At 41.8% G+C, this 22,604-nt stretch overlaps 2 protein-coding genes across 2 annotated transcripts in view; one reads left to right on the top strand and one right to left on the bottom strand.

Moving 5' to 3' along the window:
• SUSD5 (sushi domain containing 5) overlaps positions 1-9,924 on the top strand; it is a 108,957-nt gene extending 99,033 nt beyond the window's left edge. Inside the window, exon 5 of the mRNA XM_020987404.2 lies at positions 6,126-9,924. Coding sequence (XP_020843063.1) covers positions 6,126-7,420 — 1,295 coding nt within the window. The 3' untranslated portion in view covers positions 7,421-9,924. The remainder of the gene's footprint in view (positions 1-6,125) is intronic.
• Positions 9,925-18,662: 8,738 nt separating this feature from the next.
• Positions 18,663-22,604, bottom strand: part of CRTAP (cartilage associated protein) — a 73,115-nt gene continuing 69,173 nt past the window's right edge. Inside the window, exon 7 of the mRNA XM_020987403.2 lies at positions 18,663-22,230. Coding sequence (XP_020843062.1) covers positions 22,177-22,230 — 54 coding nt within the window. The 3' untranslated portion in view covers positions 18,663-22,176. The remainder of the gene's footprint in view (positions 22,231-22,604) is intronic.

The following is a 22,604-nucleotide window of genomic DNA, read 5'->3' as shown; positions in this document are numbered from 1 at the left end:
AACAATGATGAGAATAGATGACAAGGTAGTTCAGCTGATGAGTACATTTGATGACTTGTTTTCCCTAATCTAAAGTGCCTCCTTTGGTTTGTAACAACAAAAACAAGGAGGTGAGATTTTTGAAGAGGGTAGTCCAGAGGTCATGGGAAACAGAGCTCCAAGTAATGATGGAAACACACAGCTCATTGGAATTTAAAGTCTTAGAGAGCTGCCAGGGGAAGAAAAGGCAAGTGACTTACTAATAATTAAGTTGGGAGCTAGTATATGTCAAAAGTAGGACTCAAACCCCAATCTCCATGATTTTAAGGTCATGCCTCTATCTCTTTTCACAACTCCCTATGATATCTAGCATCAACACCAGCTCTCTTAGGATGGAGGCTTGAAGGTGGCATTATGACCTGTATTAACTGTAAGTAGTACCCACACTGATGCAATCATCACATCGGCCAAAGTACCAATTAGGAGCTGGATACCACCAAAAACCCTCATATTAAATCTTAAAATTGATATGTGGACTGGACTGAAATGATATGACCCATGAGTAAATACAGGATATAGTTATTTTCAGGCAGGCATTAGCTTTGCTTACAAAGTCCAGTTAACGGTTACTTCAATTACTTAATTCAGTTCAACAATCATTTATTAATCTCTTAGGTTCCAGACACTGTGCTAGGCACTGGGAATATAACAAAGACATAAACCTCCCCTGCCCGCAAAGAGCTTGCATTCTATTAGGGAGAAACACACATAAAATGATACTGAAAACATTTGATGTAAATACAAAGTGACTTCTGTTGAGGGAGCGTTACTAACTGTGGGAGCTGAAAGGGCCGAGCCTCAAAGGAAACCAGGGATGTCAAGAGATCAGAGGTGAAGAGGGATACAGCCTATGAAAAGACACAGGCAAGAGATGAAATGTCACGCGTGGGGACTGATTCAGCCAATCAGCAGACTCGGAATGTGCATGAGGGAGCGGGAAGTAACATAGGATCGATCTGGAAAGATAGTTTGAAGCCAGATTATGAAGGGCTAACCACACTCAAAACCCAAAAAACCATGAAGAATGGGCAGGCTTGGAGAGAGCCATGTTGAATAGGTTCTGGCTCACCATATACTCTTTTCCATTTCACACGCTTTGCTTTCGAGGATGAGAGAAGAGGGTTGAGATGCACCAGTTCAGAGAGTCTTGGGTGGGTCAACACAGGCCGTCAGTAGAAGCAAAAGACATAATCCAGGCCTAGATAGCACTGCTTTCAGTGGCCACAGGCTGTCTGGTTCTGCCATTGACATCAATCCTTCGATCCTTTCCTTTCCTCCCTTCTCTTCCTCTCTTAGTTTCCTGTTTGCTCCTTCCTCTGTTTTTCCTCACTGGTAGGCCACCTGGTTAGGTTGTCCAGTGGCATCACCAGTGTCTTAATGTAGGAGTATGGAGCCACTTCCCTGAAAATTTTCCCTGGCAATCCTGCTCTGGTGACTGCAGATTCCAAAGGTCTTCCCTGTCAGGTCTGGTGACCTACGCTTTCATTTGATCACTCCCTTACTTAGCCCTGAGAAAACCAACACAAAACAACACAAAACAAAACAAAAACCTACAGTGGTGGAATTTCTTGTCTCATCCTTTTTTTCTTTTTCTTGCTTGTTGAATCCCACCAAAGGAACGTGGTGAGTGGAGAGACAGCGGGAAGTGTAAAGATCTTGCCCCTTAGAGAAACAATGAAAACAATGTCCCACCCTCCTTTTTTTGCAAAGGGAACATGCATTCTGCTTGACTAGGTTGGCTTCTTAGTTAGTTGACTGAACTTTTTCTTTCTTCCTTCTTTCTTCTTTATTACAAGGGATAATTCGTTGAATGGGGGAGGGGGGAAGGATGTATTCAGAAATGAGGATGAAATGAAAATAAAAAATATCAATATAATTTAAACTAGTCTTGGCTCTGCCAGGTACTAGCTATATAGCCTTGAGCATGTTATTTAACCCCTCTGAGTCTCAGTTTCCTCATCTGTCAAATGGGGAAAATATGCCCTGTGCACCTCAAAGTGCCATGTATTTTACAAATACAAAATATTATCCATCATTTATCAGGGTTTTATGTTTCTTTTGCATGTAACCACTTTAAAAATTCCATTAGCCCTTCTCTTGTTGCCTCTTGGCCAGGGCTAAGACATTAGGGGAAGCCCAGGGTTTAGAACCTTAGGACTGGACTCTATTATCTCCAAGGTTCCTTCCAGCTCTGACATTTGCCGCACTGTGTTCTATGAGATTGAAGCCTAGAACGTGGAGGCTGGACGTCAAGGGCAGGCTGCTACTTTTCTGGGTCACCTGATCTTTGAGTGACATTAGCCTGCTGGGCTCTGAGAGCATCCTCAGCATGACTGTTGGTCTGAGCAGTGGGATCACTTTCATTAAATGCCCATATTTGGGGCACAGAGAGACACCTCTTCAGTAGTGGGGTAATCAGACATTAGCTAATCAGTCTAGTGTGACAGCCTTCCCAATGCGAAAGAAGGGAGCAAGAGGTGATGAGATCATCAAGAAAGGGTGAAGTTGGTCAATAGAACAATGAACCCACTTAACAAATGGCTGCTATGTTCAAGGCCTTATGCTTAAGGTAGAGAATAAACTAACAAACAACCTGTCGAGAGAGCTCTTCTGTGTAAACTCCACACAGAGAAGGTGCAGTATATAGAGTGTTGCACAGAAAGTCCCAAGTTCAAATCCTGCCTCACACGCTAAATGGCTCAATGATATGACGAGTTGGTTTATCTGTCTTAACCTTAGTAAAATAGTGACAATAAAGTACTTAGTTCCCAGGGTTGTTGTGAGGATCAAATGAGAAAATATATTTATGCACCTTGCAAACCTTGAAGCACTATTATAAATGCTAGCTGTTATCATCATTATCATTATTACCTCCTTGTCAAGGAATTTTTTGAAGACAAGGTGTAGTTGATGCTTGAGAGAGGCAGGGTAGTGGTGTAATGAGATTTGGAGCTGGAAAACAAAGGGGTCCTGGGTTTGAATCCTGCCTCTGACATTAATTCTAAGGTCATGGTTTTTTTCAGCTGCGAAATGAGGACAATAATACTCATAACATTTTCTCAGCTTTGCCTCTTACTGTCTTTATGACCATGAGTCATTTGACCACAGTTTAACTGCTCTAGCCCTTAGTTTTCTTATTAGATTCCCCATTAGATTGTAAGCTCCTTGAGGGCAGGACCTGTCGTTTTGCATCTTCAGAGCTTAGCACCTTGCCTAGCACGTAGTAGGTGCTTGGTAAATGCTTTTTGATGCTCATTGCTAAATGTTTATGAATGCTTATTGACTGAGTGACGGACTCATTTGTAAGTGGATGGGGGTTGGACGAGATAATCACAAAGGTCCTTTCCAGCTCTAAATCTATGATTCTAAGACCCTCCTTGCCTCCCAGGGTTATTGAGAGGCCCAAATGAAATAAGGTATGTATGTAAAGGTTCTGTCTAAGAGGCGGGCATTATTATCATGGTTGTTTAGAAGCTACAGGGAAATGACATCTTACTCTGACATCTTAATTTTTATAAATGAGGGGCAGCTAGGTGGCGCAGTGGATAGAGCACCGGCCCTGAAGTCAGGAGGACCTGAGTTCAAATCCAGCCTCAGACCAAACACCTGACACTTACTAGCTGTGTGACCCTGGCCAAGTCACTTAACCCCAATTGCCTAAAAAAAAAAAAACAGCAAATGAGCAAATGTAACCTTAGGGGTGAAAACTTGCCCATCGTCACACAGGTAGTAAGTGGCAGAGCTGGGATTTGAACCCAGGTCCTCTGACCCCAAATCTAAGACTCATTCTCAAGTGGTAAGGGAAATAGTTAACACTTGGGACACTGTGGCTAGCCGCACGACCACCCAGTGACCAACAGTGCCTTCCTCTGGTCTACAAAGCCAGGACAGGAAGAGAGAACATTGCTGAAAGAAGCCAGCCAGCCAGGGCATTCTGATAGGGATGGGGAAAGGGTCAAGTCTTCCCAGCTGGAGGGGTGGGCCTATGCCTTTGATGTTCTGAGAGCTGAATGGATGCTTTCATACAGGCATCCCAAAGCGAACAGCTCCTACACACATAAAGGTGGCTACTGTAGACTGTACAAACACAGAAGGGCCTTGGGCCATCTCACAGCCAACTCACTCTACTGTCTCATTGTCTACAATGAATGAGACTCAAGCCAGGAGCAGGCAAGATGTCTGCTGGAAACTCCAGATATAACTCTGCAGCTTACTTTACACCCAGTGGGAAGAGCTGGCTGGTTGACCTCCAATCCCTGGGAGAGGCAAGAGGTTACAATGGACAGCCAGGACCTATCCTTGCTTTAGTCCTCGCATTTTTCCATGGGGAAATCCCCTGTAAGGATGAGGAGTGGGGCAGCTTGGTGGCACAGTAGATAGAATACCAGGTCTGGAGTTAGGGAGATTCACCTTCCTGAGTTCAAATCTGGCTTCAGACACTTACTAGCTGTGTGACCCTGGACAAGTCACTTCACCCTGTTTGCCTCTGTTTCCTCATCTGTAAAATAAGCTGGAGCAGGAAATGGCAAACTACTCTAGTGTCTTTGCCAAGAAAACCCCAAATGGGGTCACAAAGAGTCAGACACCACTGAAAAATGACTGAACAACAAAAAAGGATGAGGAGTGGGGGATGGGTGAGATAAGGGCAAGACTGTTCTCAAAGAGATTCCAAATTTGTTTGGATTTTTGTTTTTGTTTGTTTCAAATCCCCAAACCCAAGAAATTTGCCTAAACAGAGAGAAGCCTTGATTCATAGGATGTTTAGACAAAGGCAGCCAACATCTCTGTCAGTTATATTTGAGGCTGGGCAGAAACACTATGTTTGCAGTGGCTGCCATCCTCTCGTGTATTGGGCTTTACATCTGAGCAAATGAGAAATTTGTGTGCTGCTAAAACTAGGATAATGCCTGCATGCTTTGTCAGTTCCAAGCCAAAGGTCACCACCTCCATGAAGCCTCCACTGAGCCCTTCAGCTGACAACAGCTTTTTCCCCTTAACCTCGTTGAACACTTGAATCATAACTTTGTAATGTACTTAATACATATTATTTATGCACCATTACATTTTGTCTTTTCCTTCTCCCCTCCCTCCCTCACTATATGGAAGCTATTCCACACAGGTGGGATGGTATCATAACCTAAATTTCATATGTCTCCTAAAGCCTAGCACATGTTAGAGTCTTCCCAAAAAAAAATTGTCAAATGAATGAATGAATGAGAATGGGAACCAAGTAAAACTTACTGGATTTGATTTCATAGTTAAACTCAGCAAAGGTCATCGAATCTTTGGGTACAGCTCAGTGAGTTTCAATTCAATTTGATTCAACAGTCCTTTTTTTAAGCATCAGGTATATCCAAGACACAGCTATAGAGAAATGGAGAAAAATTCAGTCCCCACCATCAAAGACTTTAAATTCCAATGAGAGATTTCACAAAGCATTTGTGTATTCAGCTATCATCCTAGTTTCAACATAACACAAATTTCTCACCTGCGAAAATGCAGAAACCAATAGACAGCAAGATGGGAAAATGGCAGCCACTGTAGGCGCATTATCTCTGCCCAACCCTAGATGTAACCAAAACAAATCACTCTTCTTTTTCATAGTTCTGAGGTAGGCACCACTGTCCTTCCAAGCACCCAGAGTTTTCACTTCTGAGTCATCACAGAATCTTCTTGTAGATTCTAGCCCCACAATGCAGTTTACTTCAATTCAGTAACACACTATGGACCAGGCATGGTGCTGGGTGCTGACATTATAATGATAAAAACAAAACACTCCTTGCCCTCAAGGAACTAACATTCAATATCAAATCCCCATTACAATAAAAGCATTGCCTATGATTTTTAACAAGGTAGCATGCTACAAACCTGGCTCACTTTGGTAATGCCCCTGACAGGTCAATCAATTAACGTGCATTTATTAAGTACCTACTGTGTGCCAGGCACTGAGCTAAGCACTGGAGACACAAAAAGAAGTAAAATGCAGTCCTTGCCCTAAAGGAGCTTACAATGTAATGGGGGTAGGGATAGCACCTATACTCTGCTGTCTAATGCAACTTACCACCCTCTCCTTTTTTTTTTTCTAGGTGAAGCTGAGACACATATTGACTATGAAGAGAATTTCCCTGATGACAGATCAGTGCCACTCACAGATCATAAGAAGGATCAGAGGAAGGAGGAAGAGAAGGAGGCCAGGGGCCAGGAAGAAGCCTCTGACAAACTAAAGCAGGGTTATTCCATCTCTGTTTCACTAGGGAGAGAAAGCGTGGCTGGCAACAAAGACATAAAGACGAGGGGCCTGCCTGGAGGAGAAGGCAGGGCTCCCACAGAATCTCCTGTCTCCTTGCTGAGCCAGAAACATTTATTTTGGTTCCCAGCTGAGGGTTTTCATGAGCCTGAGTTGGAGAAGGAGATGATAGAGGAGAATGGCCAGAGGCATTTTTCCGATGGAGATAACCATATTGGAGTGAAATCAAGACTCCAGGAGCCAGGTGCCAAAATGATCTATGATAGTGCTGACTTCCCCATTGGACCGACCATGGGCAGGAATGACAGCAAGGTGGGGGACCACATTGTGAGCAGCAGTGATGAGTCCTGGTTAGATGGCTACCCTGTAACTGATGGGACAAGGGAGGAAGAAGAAGATGATGAAGGGGACAAGGGGGATGGCTCAGTAGGTCTGGATGAAAGTATTCTGGTGATAACTGACCAGCCCAACCATGTAGAAGTTAAAAAATCCAGCAGTAGCATGTTCACTCTAGGTGAAGATATAACTCAGTTGACTGTCACTCTGATAAGAACATTGGACTATGAACCAGGGACCTTCACACCTACTACTGCCCCTGAGAATGTGAGTCCCAGCAAAGGAGCGAGTGACATGGTCACATATCAGTCCACTGTGCCTTGGGGATTTGCAACGGATGAATCTCCAGTGTCCACCTTGCTCTATGACCTTACCAACTCAACCCCAGGGACAATGACGATAGCAGATCCCCAGCCCCTTGACCATATCCCATCACCCAGAGATGCTGAGAGAGTTGCCACCACTCTTCCTCCTACCCAGACCACCATGCTCAGCGCCCATAGTAGTTTCCCAGACTCACCCTCTGAGAGATTCATGGAGCAGGAGCTTCCTACCTCGAGCATAAAAGAAGAGCCTCTTCCAACCACTGAGTCATGTGTGGGGGAGGATTGCTCAAATATCAGTAAAGGCCCCGTGATTGCCATCATAGTGATCGTTCTGTGTTTGTTACTGCTGCTGGTGGTTATCAGCGCCGTGTGGTGCTATAGAAGGCAACAGCAGAAGAGTTCTGTGTATAAGCTGAATGGGAAAGGTCAGACGCGGCATTATCACCAGCAGATTGAAATGCAGAAGGTCTAACTGCCACCAATGGGCTTGTCCCTTCAGAAGCTGGTGAGAACGACCATCAAACCCAGCTGGTGAACTGGGACAATTCTGGAGGGTGTGACTTGGCTGGGGTGGGGGAAGTGGCTCACTCACCCAGAAGAAGACTGTCTTCTTTTCTGAACACCTAACCAAACAGACATTTTGATGTTCATTTTAAAGACCCTAGAGGGACTCCACAGTGGAATAAAAAAACTTAAAATGCTCCATTTTCTACTTCTCTGTTGCCTTCCACATATGCAAAGGAGAAAGCACACCCTGGCTGGCAATGCTCTTGTTATCTTTCCCATGACTTCCTTCACCAAGCAAAAGCCTGTGTTTTTGCCCTCCTTCCCAACATGAAGGAAAACATCCCTTTTTGGGTTGATCATGCTGCCTTTCTTGAAAAAGAAAAAAAAAGTAATTGGCCCCATCCTTCAAATTGATGAGATATCAATGAGCTGGAATTTTGAGGCCTGTGTTATCTATCTATCTGGATGTTTTATTGCCAAGCATGGGACTGAGAAGATATATCATGTTGTCGCCTTATTATTTCGTGATGTTGCCCGGGGAGAATAAATTAGCTCAATTTGGAGCCTTTGGCTTTAGAATGGCAGATCAAAGATTGCAAAGCAAAGGGTTTTTAGAGACTTCTAGTGGGTGTGAATGTGGAGGAGAGTGCCCTTCCTGGCCCTGAGACAAAGACTTGACTCTATTCTTTGTTGAGTGATGTCAACTCTAAGCCAATCCACTCAGCCTCCTTTGCAGAGCAGCGACCGGGTCATTCTTGGCCATGAGTGCCCGGTGCCATCTGCATCTTTTTAAAAAGGATGGTAGAAACCAGTCATTGGCCCTCCTCACCACAGTAGCACTTCCTTCCTCCGAAGCTGGGAGAGAGACTTATGAAAAAGGGCAGGGGACATGTAAGAAGGGGAAAGAAGTAGCATAACCAGCGTGGCTACTTTGTTGATAATGGAAAGGAAGAGGATTTTGAAATGGCCACAATTGGGAGCTCCACCCAACCAGGTACTTTGGACTGAATTTGTTCTGTAGCCCATTCTGGAACCGGACATCTTTTGAGAAGCTGAATATTACTGGAAAAGAAATGAATTCAAATGTAGACGTGGAGGAGGTCAGATGATGAAGCAGATGTACATAAAAGACATTTTCCCCTCTCATTCTAAAACCTCACTTGTTTTGCTTGATAAGAAACCAGCACATGCATTAGTGGCAGCATGGGGGAGCTGCCCTAAGAGCCATGTTTGTCCTTTACAACAGATTGTTGACTTTGTGGCCAGTATACCCGTCAGCCTCTTCCAACATGAATAACCTAATTAGAAATAACTTTCAATAATAAATGGTTGGGGGTGGGGTGGGGAGAGTGGGCATAAAGGAGTCAAGACTTCCTAAAGCACCTGGAATAACTGGGCTCCTTTATGGAGTTACAAAATCAACCATTAGTGTTTACTGAAAGCATGTTTTAAAAGAGACATTAGAAACTTGCCTACTCTTTTCCTAGGTCACCTTTTTTGGGTGCAGTCTTTGTAAAAAGAACAATAGGTCAGAGAGCTGATCAGATAAATTACTAGGACAATCTAGTGCAGCCTTGAGGCCACATGTGGTCTTCTAGGTCCTTGGGTGTGGCCTTTTGACTGAGTCCAAGTTTTACAGATCCTTTTATTAAGGGCATTTGTTCTGTGAAGTTTGGATTCCATCAAAGGGCCACACTTGAGGACCTAGATGGCTACATGTAACTTTGAGGCCAAAGGTCCCCCACCTTGATCTAGTAGATCTACCTTCCAAGGAACCTATTTAGCCCCCATCAGTAGATAAACCTAAGAGGTCTAGAACCCAGCTGGAAAATTTTAAGTGAGAACAAATTTGGAACAATGGGAATGAAGTCTAGTACTACTAGATGGGGGTAGCCAAAGCAAAAACAAAACAAAATAATAAAAACTGGAAACTGTACAAATTTGTAAATAGTTTTCCCCTAATATACTTCAAGGTAACCTTTATGCTTTCAATGCCTTCTAGAATGCAAAATAACCTCTGTCTCAACATTAGAATTATCATTGTAAACTTTTTTAAGCAGTAGCTGAAAATACTGAATTTACACTAACCCATTTAACGAGCAATGTGAACACGTAACTGAGAAGTACATACTGTGTGTCAGCTGTGTGGAAATATACTGCAAAATAAATACAAAGCCATTGGTATTTAAGCTTTTATTTGATTTGGCTTATCTCCATTAATGTTTGAAATCCACAAGTGCATGAGGGATGGGAATGACTAAAATCTTCAGTCTTGGAAAATGAATATATTCATTTTTACATAAAATTTTAATTTTCATTTTCATTAATTAATGAATTAATTAAATAAAATTTAATTAATTAATTTTCATTATTACATAAAATTGCTTTATGTAACAGAAAATACAAATGGCTTAAAGTTTCATAAGGATGAGGGACTCAAGACAGTTCAGGGGACATGAGAAAATACAACTGCTTGTTAGTACAAAGTTTCAGAGACCCTTCAAATAAAGAGGGAAAAAAAAGATGGCTTAAAAAATGGTGCCATTAATGGTCCATTGCTGGACTTCAACAATCATATTAAGCCTTGATAAACAAGAGATGCACTTAAGATCAATTAATGCTGAATTTACTCAGAAAGAATTGGCAGTAGGTCATCTGCACACAGTTGAACACTTAAATGACTCCTTGCATACTCCTCTTTCTTGAAACAATGAGTAGAGGGGTGACAGGTTGCCCGAAAGACAATTGTATTGAGGACTGGATTTTTTTGGCCAACTTTTAATATTTGAAGACTCTTATTGCAAAGAAGTTTAGATTTACTAATATATAAATTCCTCGAGCCAAAACTTGGGCCTAAATAGGTCCAGGCTCATTCAAGACAGTAAACCAACATGAAATTGATCAATATTTCTTTGTCATGGGAGAATTCTACGTGTTAGACCGTTGGACCTGTTGTGATAAAATGGCCTTATAGACAATTACTGACAGCATTGCACCATGCCCCGCAACATGCATCTTTTTCTCTTCCTTTTTCTCCCTCCCTTTCTCCCTCCATTTTATCTCCCTCTCTTCCCTTCTTCTACTCTTTCCTTTTTTCTTCACCCTTCTTTCTCCTTGTATCTGCCCTAGGCCTACCAGTGAAACTTGTAGACATCTCTTAGTCTAGGAATTGCAGTCAGAACTAAACATAGTTTCAATTCCTGTGTCAGACAATGATAATAATAGCTCACATTTTATGTTAAAATTTATGAAGGTCTCTACATACATTATCTCATTTGATTCTCCCAGCAACCGAGTTTTAATAATATAACTATCATCAATCCCATTTTACAGATGAAGAAACTGAGGTTCTGAGAGGTCAAAGAAATTACCCCAAATCACACATCAAGTAAGTGGAAGAGCCAGAGTTCACACTCTTGTCTTCAAATCTAGTAAAGAACTAATATATAAAGATACTAGTGTAAGATATCAATATTTAGGGGTATCCAGTTAGATTTGAACAAAGAAAATAATAGATAGTTGATAAACATTTACTGAGTTGAACTGAAATTTTCCCAAAGTTACCTTCTCTATGGGAAAGCCTTTCTGTAGTTTGATGTACCCATCTAGAGAGTCTGGCAGCTAGCTGTGCAGTGGATGGACTGTTGGTCCTGAAGTCAGAAAGACTCATCTTCCTGAGTTCAAATCTGGCCTCAAACACTTACCTAGCTGTGTAACCCTGGGCAAGTCAATTAACCCTGTTTGCCTTAATTTCCTCATCTGTGAAATGAGCTGGAGAAGGAAATGGCAAACCATTCCAGTATCTCTGCCAAGAAAACCGCAGATGGGATCACAAAGAGTTGAACACAACTGAAAAACGACTTAACTTTTCTGGAAGGCATAAGATTTCTTCATTTTTGTTAGAGGAGCCTTTGCCTGGCATATTTTTTTTTGATAGGCTCTTTGCTTTCAATAAGATCTTAAGACCCACGTTATGAAGCTATCTTACTAAGTCTGCCATATTAAGTGACAAATGCCATTGAGCCACTAAGTAAAGAGATTATCAGAATAAAAAACTACAGAAATGGCACAATAATTAAGAAAACAATCAAAAAAGTACTCTTATATTTCAACATTTTGTATTTGTCTAATTTCAAAGACCTCAGTTTCCAATAGAATCAGGTTTCCATGAGCAGTCAAAAGCAGGAAGAAGAATTAGAAGAATGAAAATGACTTTTACCTTGGCATAAGTGAATACAACGCTGACCCCAAGTGTTAGAAAATCTGGGGTCTGTTCCCCTCCCTATCATATAACAAAGGCCAAATCACTTAGCTATGCCATTTTTCATAAGCATAAGATGGAAAGGAGACATGTGAGGTCATATTTTTAAGTCATAAGCTACTTGATGCCTGGAATTGGGTTTTCATTTTTCTACCCAACTGGTTTTAGCACAGTCTTACCCAAAGCAGCCATCCAGTCCATGTTTTGTGGAATTCAGTTGAATGTGAAAAATGGTGATTGAATTGACCTCCTTAATGAGAAAAGTACTCTATAAATGTTAATGTTACTTGCAACACTGGGTAACATAAGAAAACCACGTCTCTTTTATTTGATTGTTTTATTCTAGTTAGCAGTGGGTTAGTCAAGGTAAAAGAAAAAATCAAACCAAACGAACTGAAAATACCCATAAAGTCTAAGTCTTCAACTCTCCCTCTTCTCCATCTGTGGAGCTCCCATGAGACTCCACACTATATCCTGTGACCGGAAAAGGGCAAGCCAAGGCGGGTACGACATGAACCCCAGTTTGCCGGAGCCCCACGGTCCAATTTACCAAATCTTCAGCTGAGGCTTAAGTTTTTTTTTCCTTTTTTATATTTTTGTATGGAGTTTCAACTCTCCACACTGGGTCATTCAAGCCTTGAGTCCCTAGAAAAAAGAAGTTGCTGTTTAAAGCATGGCAGACAGTCAAGAGTTCAGACATCTGCAGTGAAGGATTAGTTGTGGGTTTTTCTCAGTGCCTCGCTACCAACTGCATCACAGCTCCATGTTCAAACATTATTAAATGAGAATGTTTTCTCTGGCACCGATTCCCTCCCTCCCCACAGTTTAAGTATTGAATTTTTTAAAAGTGAAGGAGCTCTGGTTTACAGCTCACATTTAGAACTTAAAAACATATTTTCATAGGCGCTGGCAGAGGTGGGCAGCTGTTTATCCTCACTGGCAGCCATCATAAACACTTTCCTTTAGAACCTTTTGTCTATTTGCAATTCAGAATTCGGTTCAATAAAATTTGCATGCTATTAAAATCTCTTTAATGGGAACTCTTTAAAAGAACAGATTTCCTGAGTTAGACTTTACTGCTAATGGTTACTGCAATAAACCTGGATCACAGAGATCTACCCAAAAGGTTAGTAGGTAGAAATATCCAGGCTTTCAAAAATAAGGAACTAGTTTAATAAGGCAACTTTGTTAGCTTGCATTCTACTTTTATCTAATAGTCACCCTTTAAACATTTGCAGCTTGCCTTAGTCCTTCCCCAGATTCATTTTCCTTCTCCAGAAGTCAAACTGAGCATGAACATTGCTCCCCAAAATCAGATCCTAATGGCACCAAACTGTCACAGCGACATACCTTAACCTAACCAGCAAGCGCGACCTCTCCTTTCCCAAGGTTGAAATGGTGCTGGACGTGTTGGGTATTATTAAGTGTTATGAACATAGATATCGAGCTAGAAGAGACCTTAGAGGTCATTTAGTCCAACTCCACCCCTTCTCATACTGATGTGGAAACTAAGGCTTAGGAATGTGGCTTGCCCAAGGTCACCCATATAGCAAGTTACAGAGGTAAGATTTGAATCCATGTACCCTGACTTCTTGCATTGTCCCATGTTGCCTCCCCCGAGACCTGGATGAAGGAGGAAAAAACCTTTATCAGTAACTGGGCTCCAAGGACCACCAGATGTGAGAGCTCACACATAGAAAGCTCTATGAGTAGGAGCCTTTCAATGCTGAGTGAGCTTTTCAATGTTGCACAAAAGGTCTATGACTTTTCAATGACACGTGGACAGTCTAGTCATATGGCAGCATTCATTCCATCCTTGCATTGTTAGCAACTCAATACTGTGTAAGTGGTGTCAATATGTGAGCAGCACTATATGCATAGGATTAGTGTGTCTGCACGTGTGTGTGTGCGCATGCGCACGCACGCACTCTCAATGTGTATGTCTTTGTTTTCAGCCCTTTTTTTCTGTCGTGTCCAACTCTTCGTGACCCCATTTGGAGTTTTCTTGACAAAGATACTGGAGTGGTTTGCCATTTCCTTCTCCATCTCATTTTACAGATGAGGAAACTGAGGTAAACAGTGTTAAGTGACTTGCCCAGGGTCACACAGCTAATAAGTGTCTCAGGCCAGATTTGAATTCAGGAAGATGAGCTTTCCTGACTCCAGGACTGGCACTCTATCCCTTGGGCCACTTGGTTGCTCCATGCCTTTGTTATAAACATGTAATAATAATAAACGCTTTTGAAGTTTAAAAACAACAGCAAAACTCCAATAACTAAGCTTCATACATTTGGTACTGAAGGAAGGAAGAGTCCCAGTTACTGTCTTTCATCAAAAGACTTGGGCAGCATGCCACAAGGTAAGCAGTCATCTCAGCCAGCTTTGGACATGCCAACAGTCTCATAAACATGTTTATTTTCTTTTTAAAAGATGGACCTGGCTGATGCTTAGCCTAGGGGATCTTAATCCAGGAAACACTGCCAGGAACCTTCTAAGAAACATGCCCATGGAGGTTATTGGGGTTGAGGGTTTTTTTTTTTAAGTCCAATGTACAAATTTGCATTTTAACGGTCTACTTACAGAAACTGTTACTTTTTTTCCTATTTTTATTTTTTTATTTGTTTTGATTTCTTTTGAAACTGAGAACTCCATCACTTTAAATCTCCCTGACCCCAGCTTTAATTAAGAGATTTGGTTTGCACCACCTTTGCAAACATCAATAACCCAGTACACTAAAATGGGCCATATACCCTGAGGCAAAATCGAGACCTCCAAAGGCAGTTTTTACAAAAGCATTTACTTAAGGACCTGAGCCTGGTAAGCAGATACAACCCAGAACTATGTGCCATGTCCTGTTTACCAATTTGGAATCTTAAAGACAGAAGGGTCTTTAGATATCATTTAGTTCAACTCTCATTTTCAAAAAAAAAAAAAAAAGAAACGTATCCAAAGAGGTTGTGACTGGTCCAGAATCATAGACTAGACCATACCCTAGGCCTTCTGACTCCCCACTAAACTATAGCGCCTGAATATAGTGTCTGTTCATAGTTCGGATATAGTGCTATTTGAAGCTGGGATAATCAAAAGGTGAAGAGAGAAGATGTCAGGCTTCCAAACCTGTAGCCATAACCAGTAGTTTGGGTGCCCAGACTCATCAGCACCCAACTTACCTTCAAATCAACTTTTAAAGTCAAATCAGTGGAAGAGAGAAGAAAGAGACTCCCCTCCTCCAGACTTGTGGAGTTATTGCTCCTGGAAACTGCCCCAGAGTGAGACTGAGGGCAGTCAGGTAGGAGCAGCTGAGATGTGGCAATGTGCCTTCCATAGCTTCCTATTTTAATGATTTATTCTTGATAATTGGACATTAAGCTCACTTGTTTCTATGCTAATGAAGGATCATGAGATCACCAATTTCTATCTAAAAGGGACTTCAGAGGTCATCTCACCCACAGCACCTCATTTTATAGCTGAGGTGACTGAAGCCCAGAGAAGTAAGGTAGTTGTCCAAATTCCCACAGGTAGGAAGTGGCAGAGGAGCTGGGATGTCCTCCCCGATCCTCTGATTCATCAAGTTCTAAGTGCCATCAGTACCCTCTAAATTTCAGGCTCCTGGGGCAAAGGCCTGATTGTCCTGTTTTAGGATGGCTGGGCATATACACACAGAACAGACAAAATTCAAGTAAGTGGAGGCTCTTTCAGCCCTGCAGATGTGCAATTTTCAATAAAAGTTCTGTATATGTAGCAACATTTTCTCCTTTATATATGATTATGATACAACTGACCTGATTTCATTTGGGCAAGTTTTGAGTAATCTTTCCAGCAGGAGAAAGAGAGATTTGTGCCGCTCTATCAACATGCTTACCCATTTCCCCTTTGTGGCCCACAGCATGCATTTGCAAGACAGCTGGCCAGGGTCATGAGACAGAGCAAATTTTAACTGCCCTATCTATGGTTTCTAAACACAATCTTGGCTTCCACCCAAGAGCCAAAGCAATTGGGTAAATGAGCCGCTGATGAAATCACAGTCAGGCGGCCCATCAAGCAGAATTGACCTGTTTTTGAAAGAATAACTCTGGGACAGTTAGGTGGTGCAGTGGATGGAGCACTGGCCCTGGAGTCAGAAGGACCAGAGTTCAAATCCAACCTCAGACACATAACACTCCCTAGCTGTGTGACCCTGGGCAAGTCACTTAACCCCCATTGCACAACCCCCCCCCAAAAAAAGAATAACTCAATTTAAGAATGATGGCACTCTGGCAGGAGATGAGAATGGGGTCCCAACCGTGATTTCACTGGTCTTAAGGGACTCCCAAAGAGCAAACTCCCTCCCCTGTTGCTAATCATCCCTTGTGGTGCAGTTTATAATCTCAGAGTTGCTTATGGTACTAAGATGTTTAGACTTGTCCAAAGTCACTCAGGCAATATATATAGAGAGAGGTAAAGATCATTCTGAATCTCCAGGCTGCTTCTTTTAGTTATAAAATGTATATAGATCACACTGTTCGTTGAAATGAACCTGAACTAGAGACAGCTATGTGGCGCAGTGGATAGAGCATCGGCTCTGAAGTCAGTCAAATCCGGCCTCAGACCAAACACTTGACACTAGCTGTGTGACCCTGGGCAAGTCACTTAACCCCAACTGCCTAAAAAAAAATTTTTTTAAATTTAAAAAAGGAGAAATGAACCTGAATTGAAGAAGTCAAAAAAGTACAAGAAAGTTTCAACAGTAGGAATTTTCCTCTATTTCCCTATTTTCTATTATGTATGTGCATATGTGTGTGTGTGTGTGTGTGTGTGTGTGTGTGTGTGTGTGTATATATATATAATAACTCAGAAGTGAGGAGACTATTTTCATCCCTAGCTAATGTTGTTCCTTTAGATCAGGAGTTCTTAACTTTTTCTGGTACCACACGCTCCTTTGAAAATGTCTAATAAAACCCATGAACCTCTTCTGAAAACTGTGTTTTGAAACACGTCAAATAAAATACATAAGATTATAAAAGAATCCAATTATATTGAAATGCTGTTTGTAGACAGGAAGACGTGATTGAGTGCAATCTGGTCCAGTGACATCAGTAAAAAGTCAAAGTTATGATGAGCATAAACAATCTTTTGGGACATTTGCATCAACTTTGATGTGCCCTGCCCAGGGTCACATGGCTAGCCTCGTGGACATTATCTCCTTTGATAATCACAACGATCCTGTAAGGTGGGTGTTGTTATCATCCCCATTTTACAGATGAGAAGACTGAGGCTGAGAGAGATTAAGTGACTTGCCTTGGGTCATCATACAGCTAGTAACCATCTAAAGCAGGCTTCAAACTCTGGTCTTCCTGATTCCAAATCTAACACTTTACCCACTGTACCACCTGGTTGCTAAATCCAAGTATTTAACTAGCGGCATACCAAGGAGGACCAATACAAGACTATAAATAGGGGCAGCTAGGTGGTGAAGTGGATAGAGCACCAGCCATGGAGTCAGGAGGACCTGAGTTCAGATCTGGCCTTAGACACAAAATACCCACTAGCTGTGTGACTCTGGGCAAATCACTTAACCCCAAATGCCTCACCAAAAAATAATAATAATAATAATAAGACCCTAAGTAAACACAGCAATGGTCCATACCAAAGGCAAAGGCCTAGGATGGTAAAGAGATGCGTGAAAGCAGTCAGTAGCATCACTTGGGTGACGTGACATCTGTCCGGTGTTTATAGTCATTTTCAATTGTGTCTCAAACTTCATGACCCCACTTGGGCTTTTCTTGACAAAGATACTGGAGTGGTTTGCCGTTTCCTTCTCCAGCTCATTTTATAGATGAGGAAACTGAGGCAAACAGAGGGAAGTGACTTGCCCAGGGTCACAGAACTAGTAACTGTCTGAGGCCAGATTTGAACTCAGGAAGATGAGTCTTCCTGACTCCAGGCCCCACACTCTATGTGCTGTGGTGCCACCTAGTGTCCCAATCTGTGATGTGGTGACAACATAACTAACACCAATGCTTTTTTTAAAGGAATGGGGAGGTAAACCAAAGTAAGGTTACATTCCAGAAATGCATCAGTAGCATTCATGGCTCTCCCCACCCAGAGAAAGGCGGGGCAGCTAAGTGGCACAGTGGATAGAGCACTGGCCCTGGAGTTGGGAGGACCTGAGTACAAATCCGGACTCAGACACTTGATACTAGCTGTGTGACCCTGGGCAAGTCACTTAACCCCAAATTGCCTAAAAAAGAAGCAAACAGAAAACGGCATGAGGAACACTGGTCCCAGAAGAACTGTAGAGCAGGGTGTCACAGAAATGGGGCCAACAAACTACATGAAGATCCCTGAGGATAACATGTTGGTGTAGAAAACTGCACATTGGCATTATTTATGTTCTATTATACTTCTATTTATTTCGTTAACTATTTCCTAATCACATATTCATTTCATTCATGTCAAACTTGGGAGTGTGGATATCTCTGCTGTACAGTACCATATTTTTCTTTTTTCTTTCTTTTTTTTTTTGTGTGGGGGATGAGGCAATCAGGGTTAAGTGACTTGCCCAGGGTCACACAGCTAGTAAGTATCAAGTGTCTGCGTTCAGATTTGAACTCAGGTCCTCCCGACTCCAGGGCCAGTGTTCTATCCACTGTGCCACCTAGCTGCCCCTAGTACCATATTTTAACAAAAAAAAAAAAAGTAAAATTAAACAGGAGCCCACAGGTGGAGGAAAAAAATGGATGTGGGGAAAACTCAAAATACTATCCCCCAACAGCAAGGAAGAAATATTCAAGGTGCAGAATGAATAGCTGCTGGTCCAGTCTTTGAACCATTGGGCAGTCTGTTTGTGCTTGCATATACATGCAACAAAACCATTTTTTTGGTGACTTGGTTAGTGAAGAGAAGAGGGTAGGCTAGTGGGCTATGGATGATAATCTTGGTTTTTTTGTTTGTTTTGGTCAATAAATCAATGGATCAAGCATTTATTAAACTTTTGCTATGCTCCAGGTCTTGTGCTAAATCCGGAGGATACAAAGAAAAAAATAGAAACAATCCCTGCCTTCCCTGCCCTCAAGGAGCTTACATTCTAATGTTCCAGATAGGCACACAGAGTAAACAGAATTAAGACAGATGATACCAGGAGCAGCTAAGGGTGGAAAGGAATACTCCACCTTAGAGAGAAGGCTAAATATTTCCCAGAAGAATTCTCTAAACAGTTTTCATGAATACTCAGGGCTGCTTCCTGGGCAACAGTCCTCTTTCCCTCCCTGCCCTGAGAGCCTCTTCCCCAGGGAGTTCAAAAAGCAAATTGCTTGGGCTGAGGAAGAATCCCAGCAGAGAGTGTGGAGGAAAAAAGGCAGATCTGCCCTTCTCTGGGGAGCTGCTGTCTCCCCCAGTGGGAAATCATATTTTCCTTACTTAGCATTAGGCTTGATTGTCTGTCAGGCAGCTGAGTTGATGTGGAAAATATGCTTTATTGACAATGCCAGCAATAAAAATGTTAATTCACTGGGCCACAGAGCTCCCCTTTACAAGCTGAACCCCCCATCAGCTTCCCTGGGAGCTTCCTAGCCAAGTGTCTGGCCAGACAATCCTCACTGGCCCATTTCCTTTCATCTAGGGGAACTTCTGGGAAAAGAAGATGCTCAAAGCTTTAAACTCTTTTTAGGAATCTGGGTCAGTTAATGGTAGACTTTTAATTCAGTCTTACAGAACATCAAAAATTCAATAGCCTACAGAAGGTTTTCCCAATGCACTCTCCAACCTAAAGTGTCTTGGAGAGGACTTATTGACTTCAAAGAAAGCAAAAATAAATAAAGCCAACAGAGGAATATGAGCATATCTGTAAAGCTGGATCCAATCTGCTAATTTCACTAAACAAAAAATTAAGAATGAACTGTACATTTGGCATCACTTAAAGGTGCTCATTGACCATCTCTATGGTCAATCCTAACCCAGTAGTTTGGAATGGGTTTATTTCTTTTGTGGGGGAATCAGGTAGGTATGTAGAGGAGGGTTGGGGATGGGGACACTGCTCAGGCCTCTGAGATCTCTCCAAACTCTGAGATTCTATGATTTTAAAATAATTTCAGTGGCAAGCCTGTCTTAAGCCTGAGATTATCTTTAGCTCAAAGACCTACTCAACGTACTTAGGAAAAAATGTTGACCCTTCAAAGTAGTCAAAAGAATTGAGCAATTTTGGGGTCCAGAAAAACCTTATTTTGCAGCTCACCTCTAGATGGCTAATATAGCCGGGGAAGTATGGTATGGTGGAGAGAGAGGTCAGAAGACCTGGGTAGAAATCATAGCTCTGTTACTTATTTATTATGTGACCCACTGTCAAGTCACAACCTCTCTGGACTTAATTTTTCTCCTCTTTAAAATAAGGCAATGGTGCCTACTGATTGGGGAATGACTAAACAAATTATGGTATATTTATGAAAGAAATAACAAACATGATGAATTCAGTGGAGCATGGGAAGATATACAAAGTGATGCAGAGGGAAGGCACCAGAACCAGGAAAATGGTATACACTATAATGACAAAAATTTAAACATGAAGAAAATAAAACAATTCCATGTAATTATAATGAGCAAGCTTGGCTCCAGAGAAGGGTTGAGAAAAAACTCCCTCTTTCCTTTGCATAGATGGACACCTACAGTGTGGCATATTGCACATCAGGTTAAACATGGTTCATAGGTTGTCTGGTATTGAGGGACAGATTATTTTTTCTGTCTTTTGGATTTTGTTACAAAGGGATGGCTCAATGGGTAGGGAAGTAGAAAAGATTCCATTCAAAAATGAAGGTGACAAAAAAAAAGCCACCAATAAAAATAAAATTGGGGGAGGCAGATCCAGGATGGTGGAGTAAAAATAAAATTAAGTAAAATAAATAAATGGGACTGAATAATTTCCAAGGTCACATCTGACTCCGAATCCTATGAATTAGTGGGACTGCACCTCTTTTCACAAGGAAAGTGATTAACCAAGAGTTGCTTCATTAGAGGAAAGAGTTCATATTGAACTTTTTCTGTCTGAAGTTACTATTTATCACACACCATATAACCAGTGATTTCACTGATACAGGGATGTCTCAAGTGAAGAAACTCTCTACTGATACAGGTTGGTATCTTCTTATGGCATCTATGAGGCACAGTAGATAGAGTTATGAAGACTTGAGTTCCAATTTGGCCTCAGACTAGCTTTGTGACCCTAGGCAAGTTACTTCATCTTCTTCTGCCTCAGTTTCCTCAACTGTAAAATAGAGATGATGATAATAATAGCACCTACATCACAGGGCTGTTGAGAGGATCAAATAAGATAATATCGTAAAGTGCTTAGTGTAACATCTGGGACATAACAGATGCTTAACAAATACTTGTTTTCCTTCCATTCCTTGCAATTTATAGTCTCAGAGAGTTTCCTGGGATACTGAGTAGTTAAATGATTTGCTTAGGGTCAGCTAGCCAGTCAGTGTTGGGAGGCAGGTTTTGAACACAGGTCTTCAGGCTTCAAGGCCATCTCACTACCCTCTATGTCATGTCTCCTCTCACTGTAGAGTACGAGGACTCATTTTGTCATGCAGGGCACAAGTCTCTGTGTTGTTTTCCACATCCCCACCAGAGGAATTTTCTCCTATTGATTCTTTGACCCATTTTTTAGCTTCCATCTCCATGGGGCTCTGCTGGCTAGACTAGGAACTGCTTCTTGAAATTAGAAAGAAAGAGGAGAGGGAAATATATATTAAAAAAAAAAAAGAAAAAGAAAAGAAAACAAACAACAGAGTGGTGTTCCTAGAGTTTAACACTCCCATTCTATCTTAACTTAGGGTTATCTCCTCACAAGGACACAAGTTACCATCATAAAAACCTTTAAATAAACCTTAGGAAACACATATGGAAAGTCACAATGTCTACTTCCCTTAACTAAAGACCTTTGGGTTGGCTTTTATTGATGTTGGTGTCAAGGCACAAAATGGAGAGACTTGAAGAGTCTTCTTTCTCCACCTCACCCCCTCTCCATTCACCCACTCCACAACCTCTCCAAGAGTTTTGTGAAAAAACATATTAGTTTCTGATTCAGGAGTCTGTGAAGGATTTGAAAACGAAGACAAACAAATTCCACAGCAGCAGAAAGTTTTCATGATTGTCTCTCTTTTGGGTAAGGGCGGCTGTTTTCATTAAGAAGATTATACCTTTGGAGAAAGCTAAGCAAGGGGACCAAATTGAGGACCACTCTTTCAGCCAGACAGGTGGCCAGGGCTGATGGAGAGAAGGTACAAGGAGGAAGGGTTGACCTCCCTGCTGACAGTGAGTATTGAGAGGTCAAAACTGGTGCTCTCCCTCTATGTCACAGAACAAAGGGAGGCTTTGAGGTATCATGAACCTGAGCAAAGGGAGTCAAAGGAAGAACCACTGTGGGCCTTGGGCTTCTTGGGGAAATGTCCACCTTGCTCTGGAATTCCTTTGGTTTGTTCCAATTAACTGCCTTCTTCCTCCTCCAGGAGTTCATCCAAGTATTCCACAACTTCTCCCTACAAGAACCAGGAGAGAATAATTTATTCAATGACCACAACGACATAGAGGAAAAGAGCTGTCAAGATTTGAATATTCAGGGACAGCTAGAAGGGGAATGGATAGAGCACAGGCTTTGGAATCAAGAGGACCTGAGTTCAAATCAGACCTTAGACACTTGACATTTAACTAACTGTATGACCTATGGCAAGTTACTTAACCCGGACTGTAAACAAAAACAAACAAACAAGCAAAAAAAACCTTTTTGAGTACTCTAAAGACCAATGAACAATCAGGACTTCAGAAGGACAATGGGAGCTCTGAGTAGAGAAGGGCTGGGCCAAAGCACCCTTATCCTATGCTCTTCTGTCCCAACAATTTCATCAGTGACACA

Source organism: Phascolarctos cinereus, unplaced genomic scaffold (assembly GCF_003287225.1).
Source record: "Phascolarctos cinereus isolate Bilbo 61053 unplaced genomic scaffold, phaCin_HiC Scaffold_1;HRSCAF=81, whole genome shotgun sequence".
NCBI classification, from domain to species: Eukaryota; Metazoa; Chordata; class Mammalia; order Diprotodontia; family Phascolarctidae; genus Phascolarctos; species Phascolarctos cinereus.
Note: the sequence above shows the minus strand (reverse complement) of the source record. Positions and strands in the feature narration are given on the sequence as shown.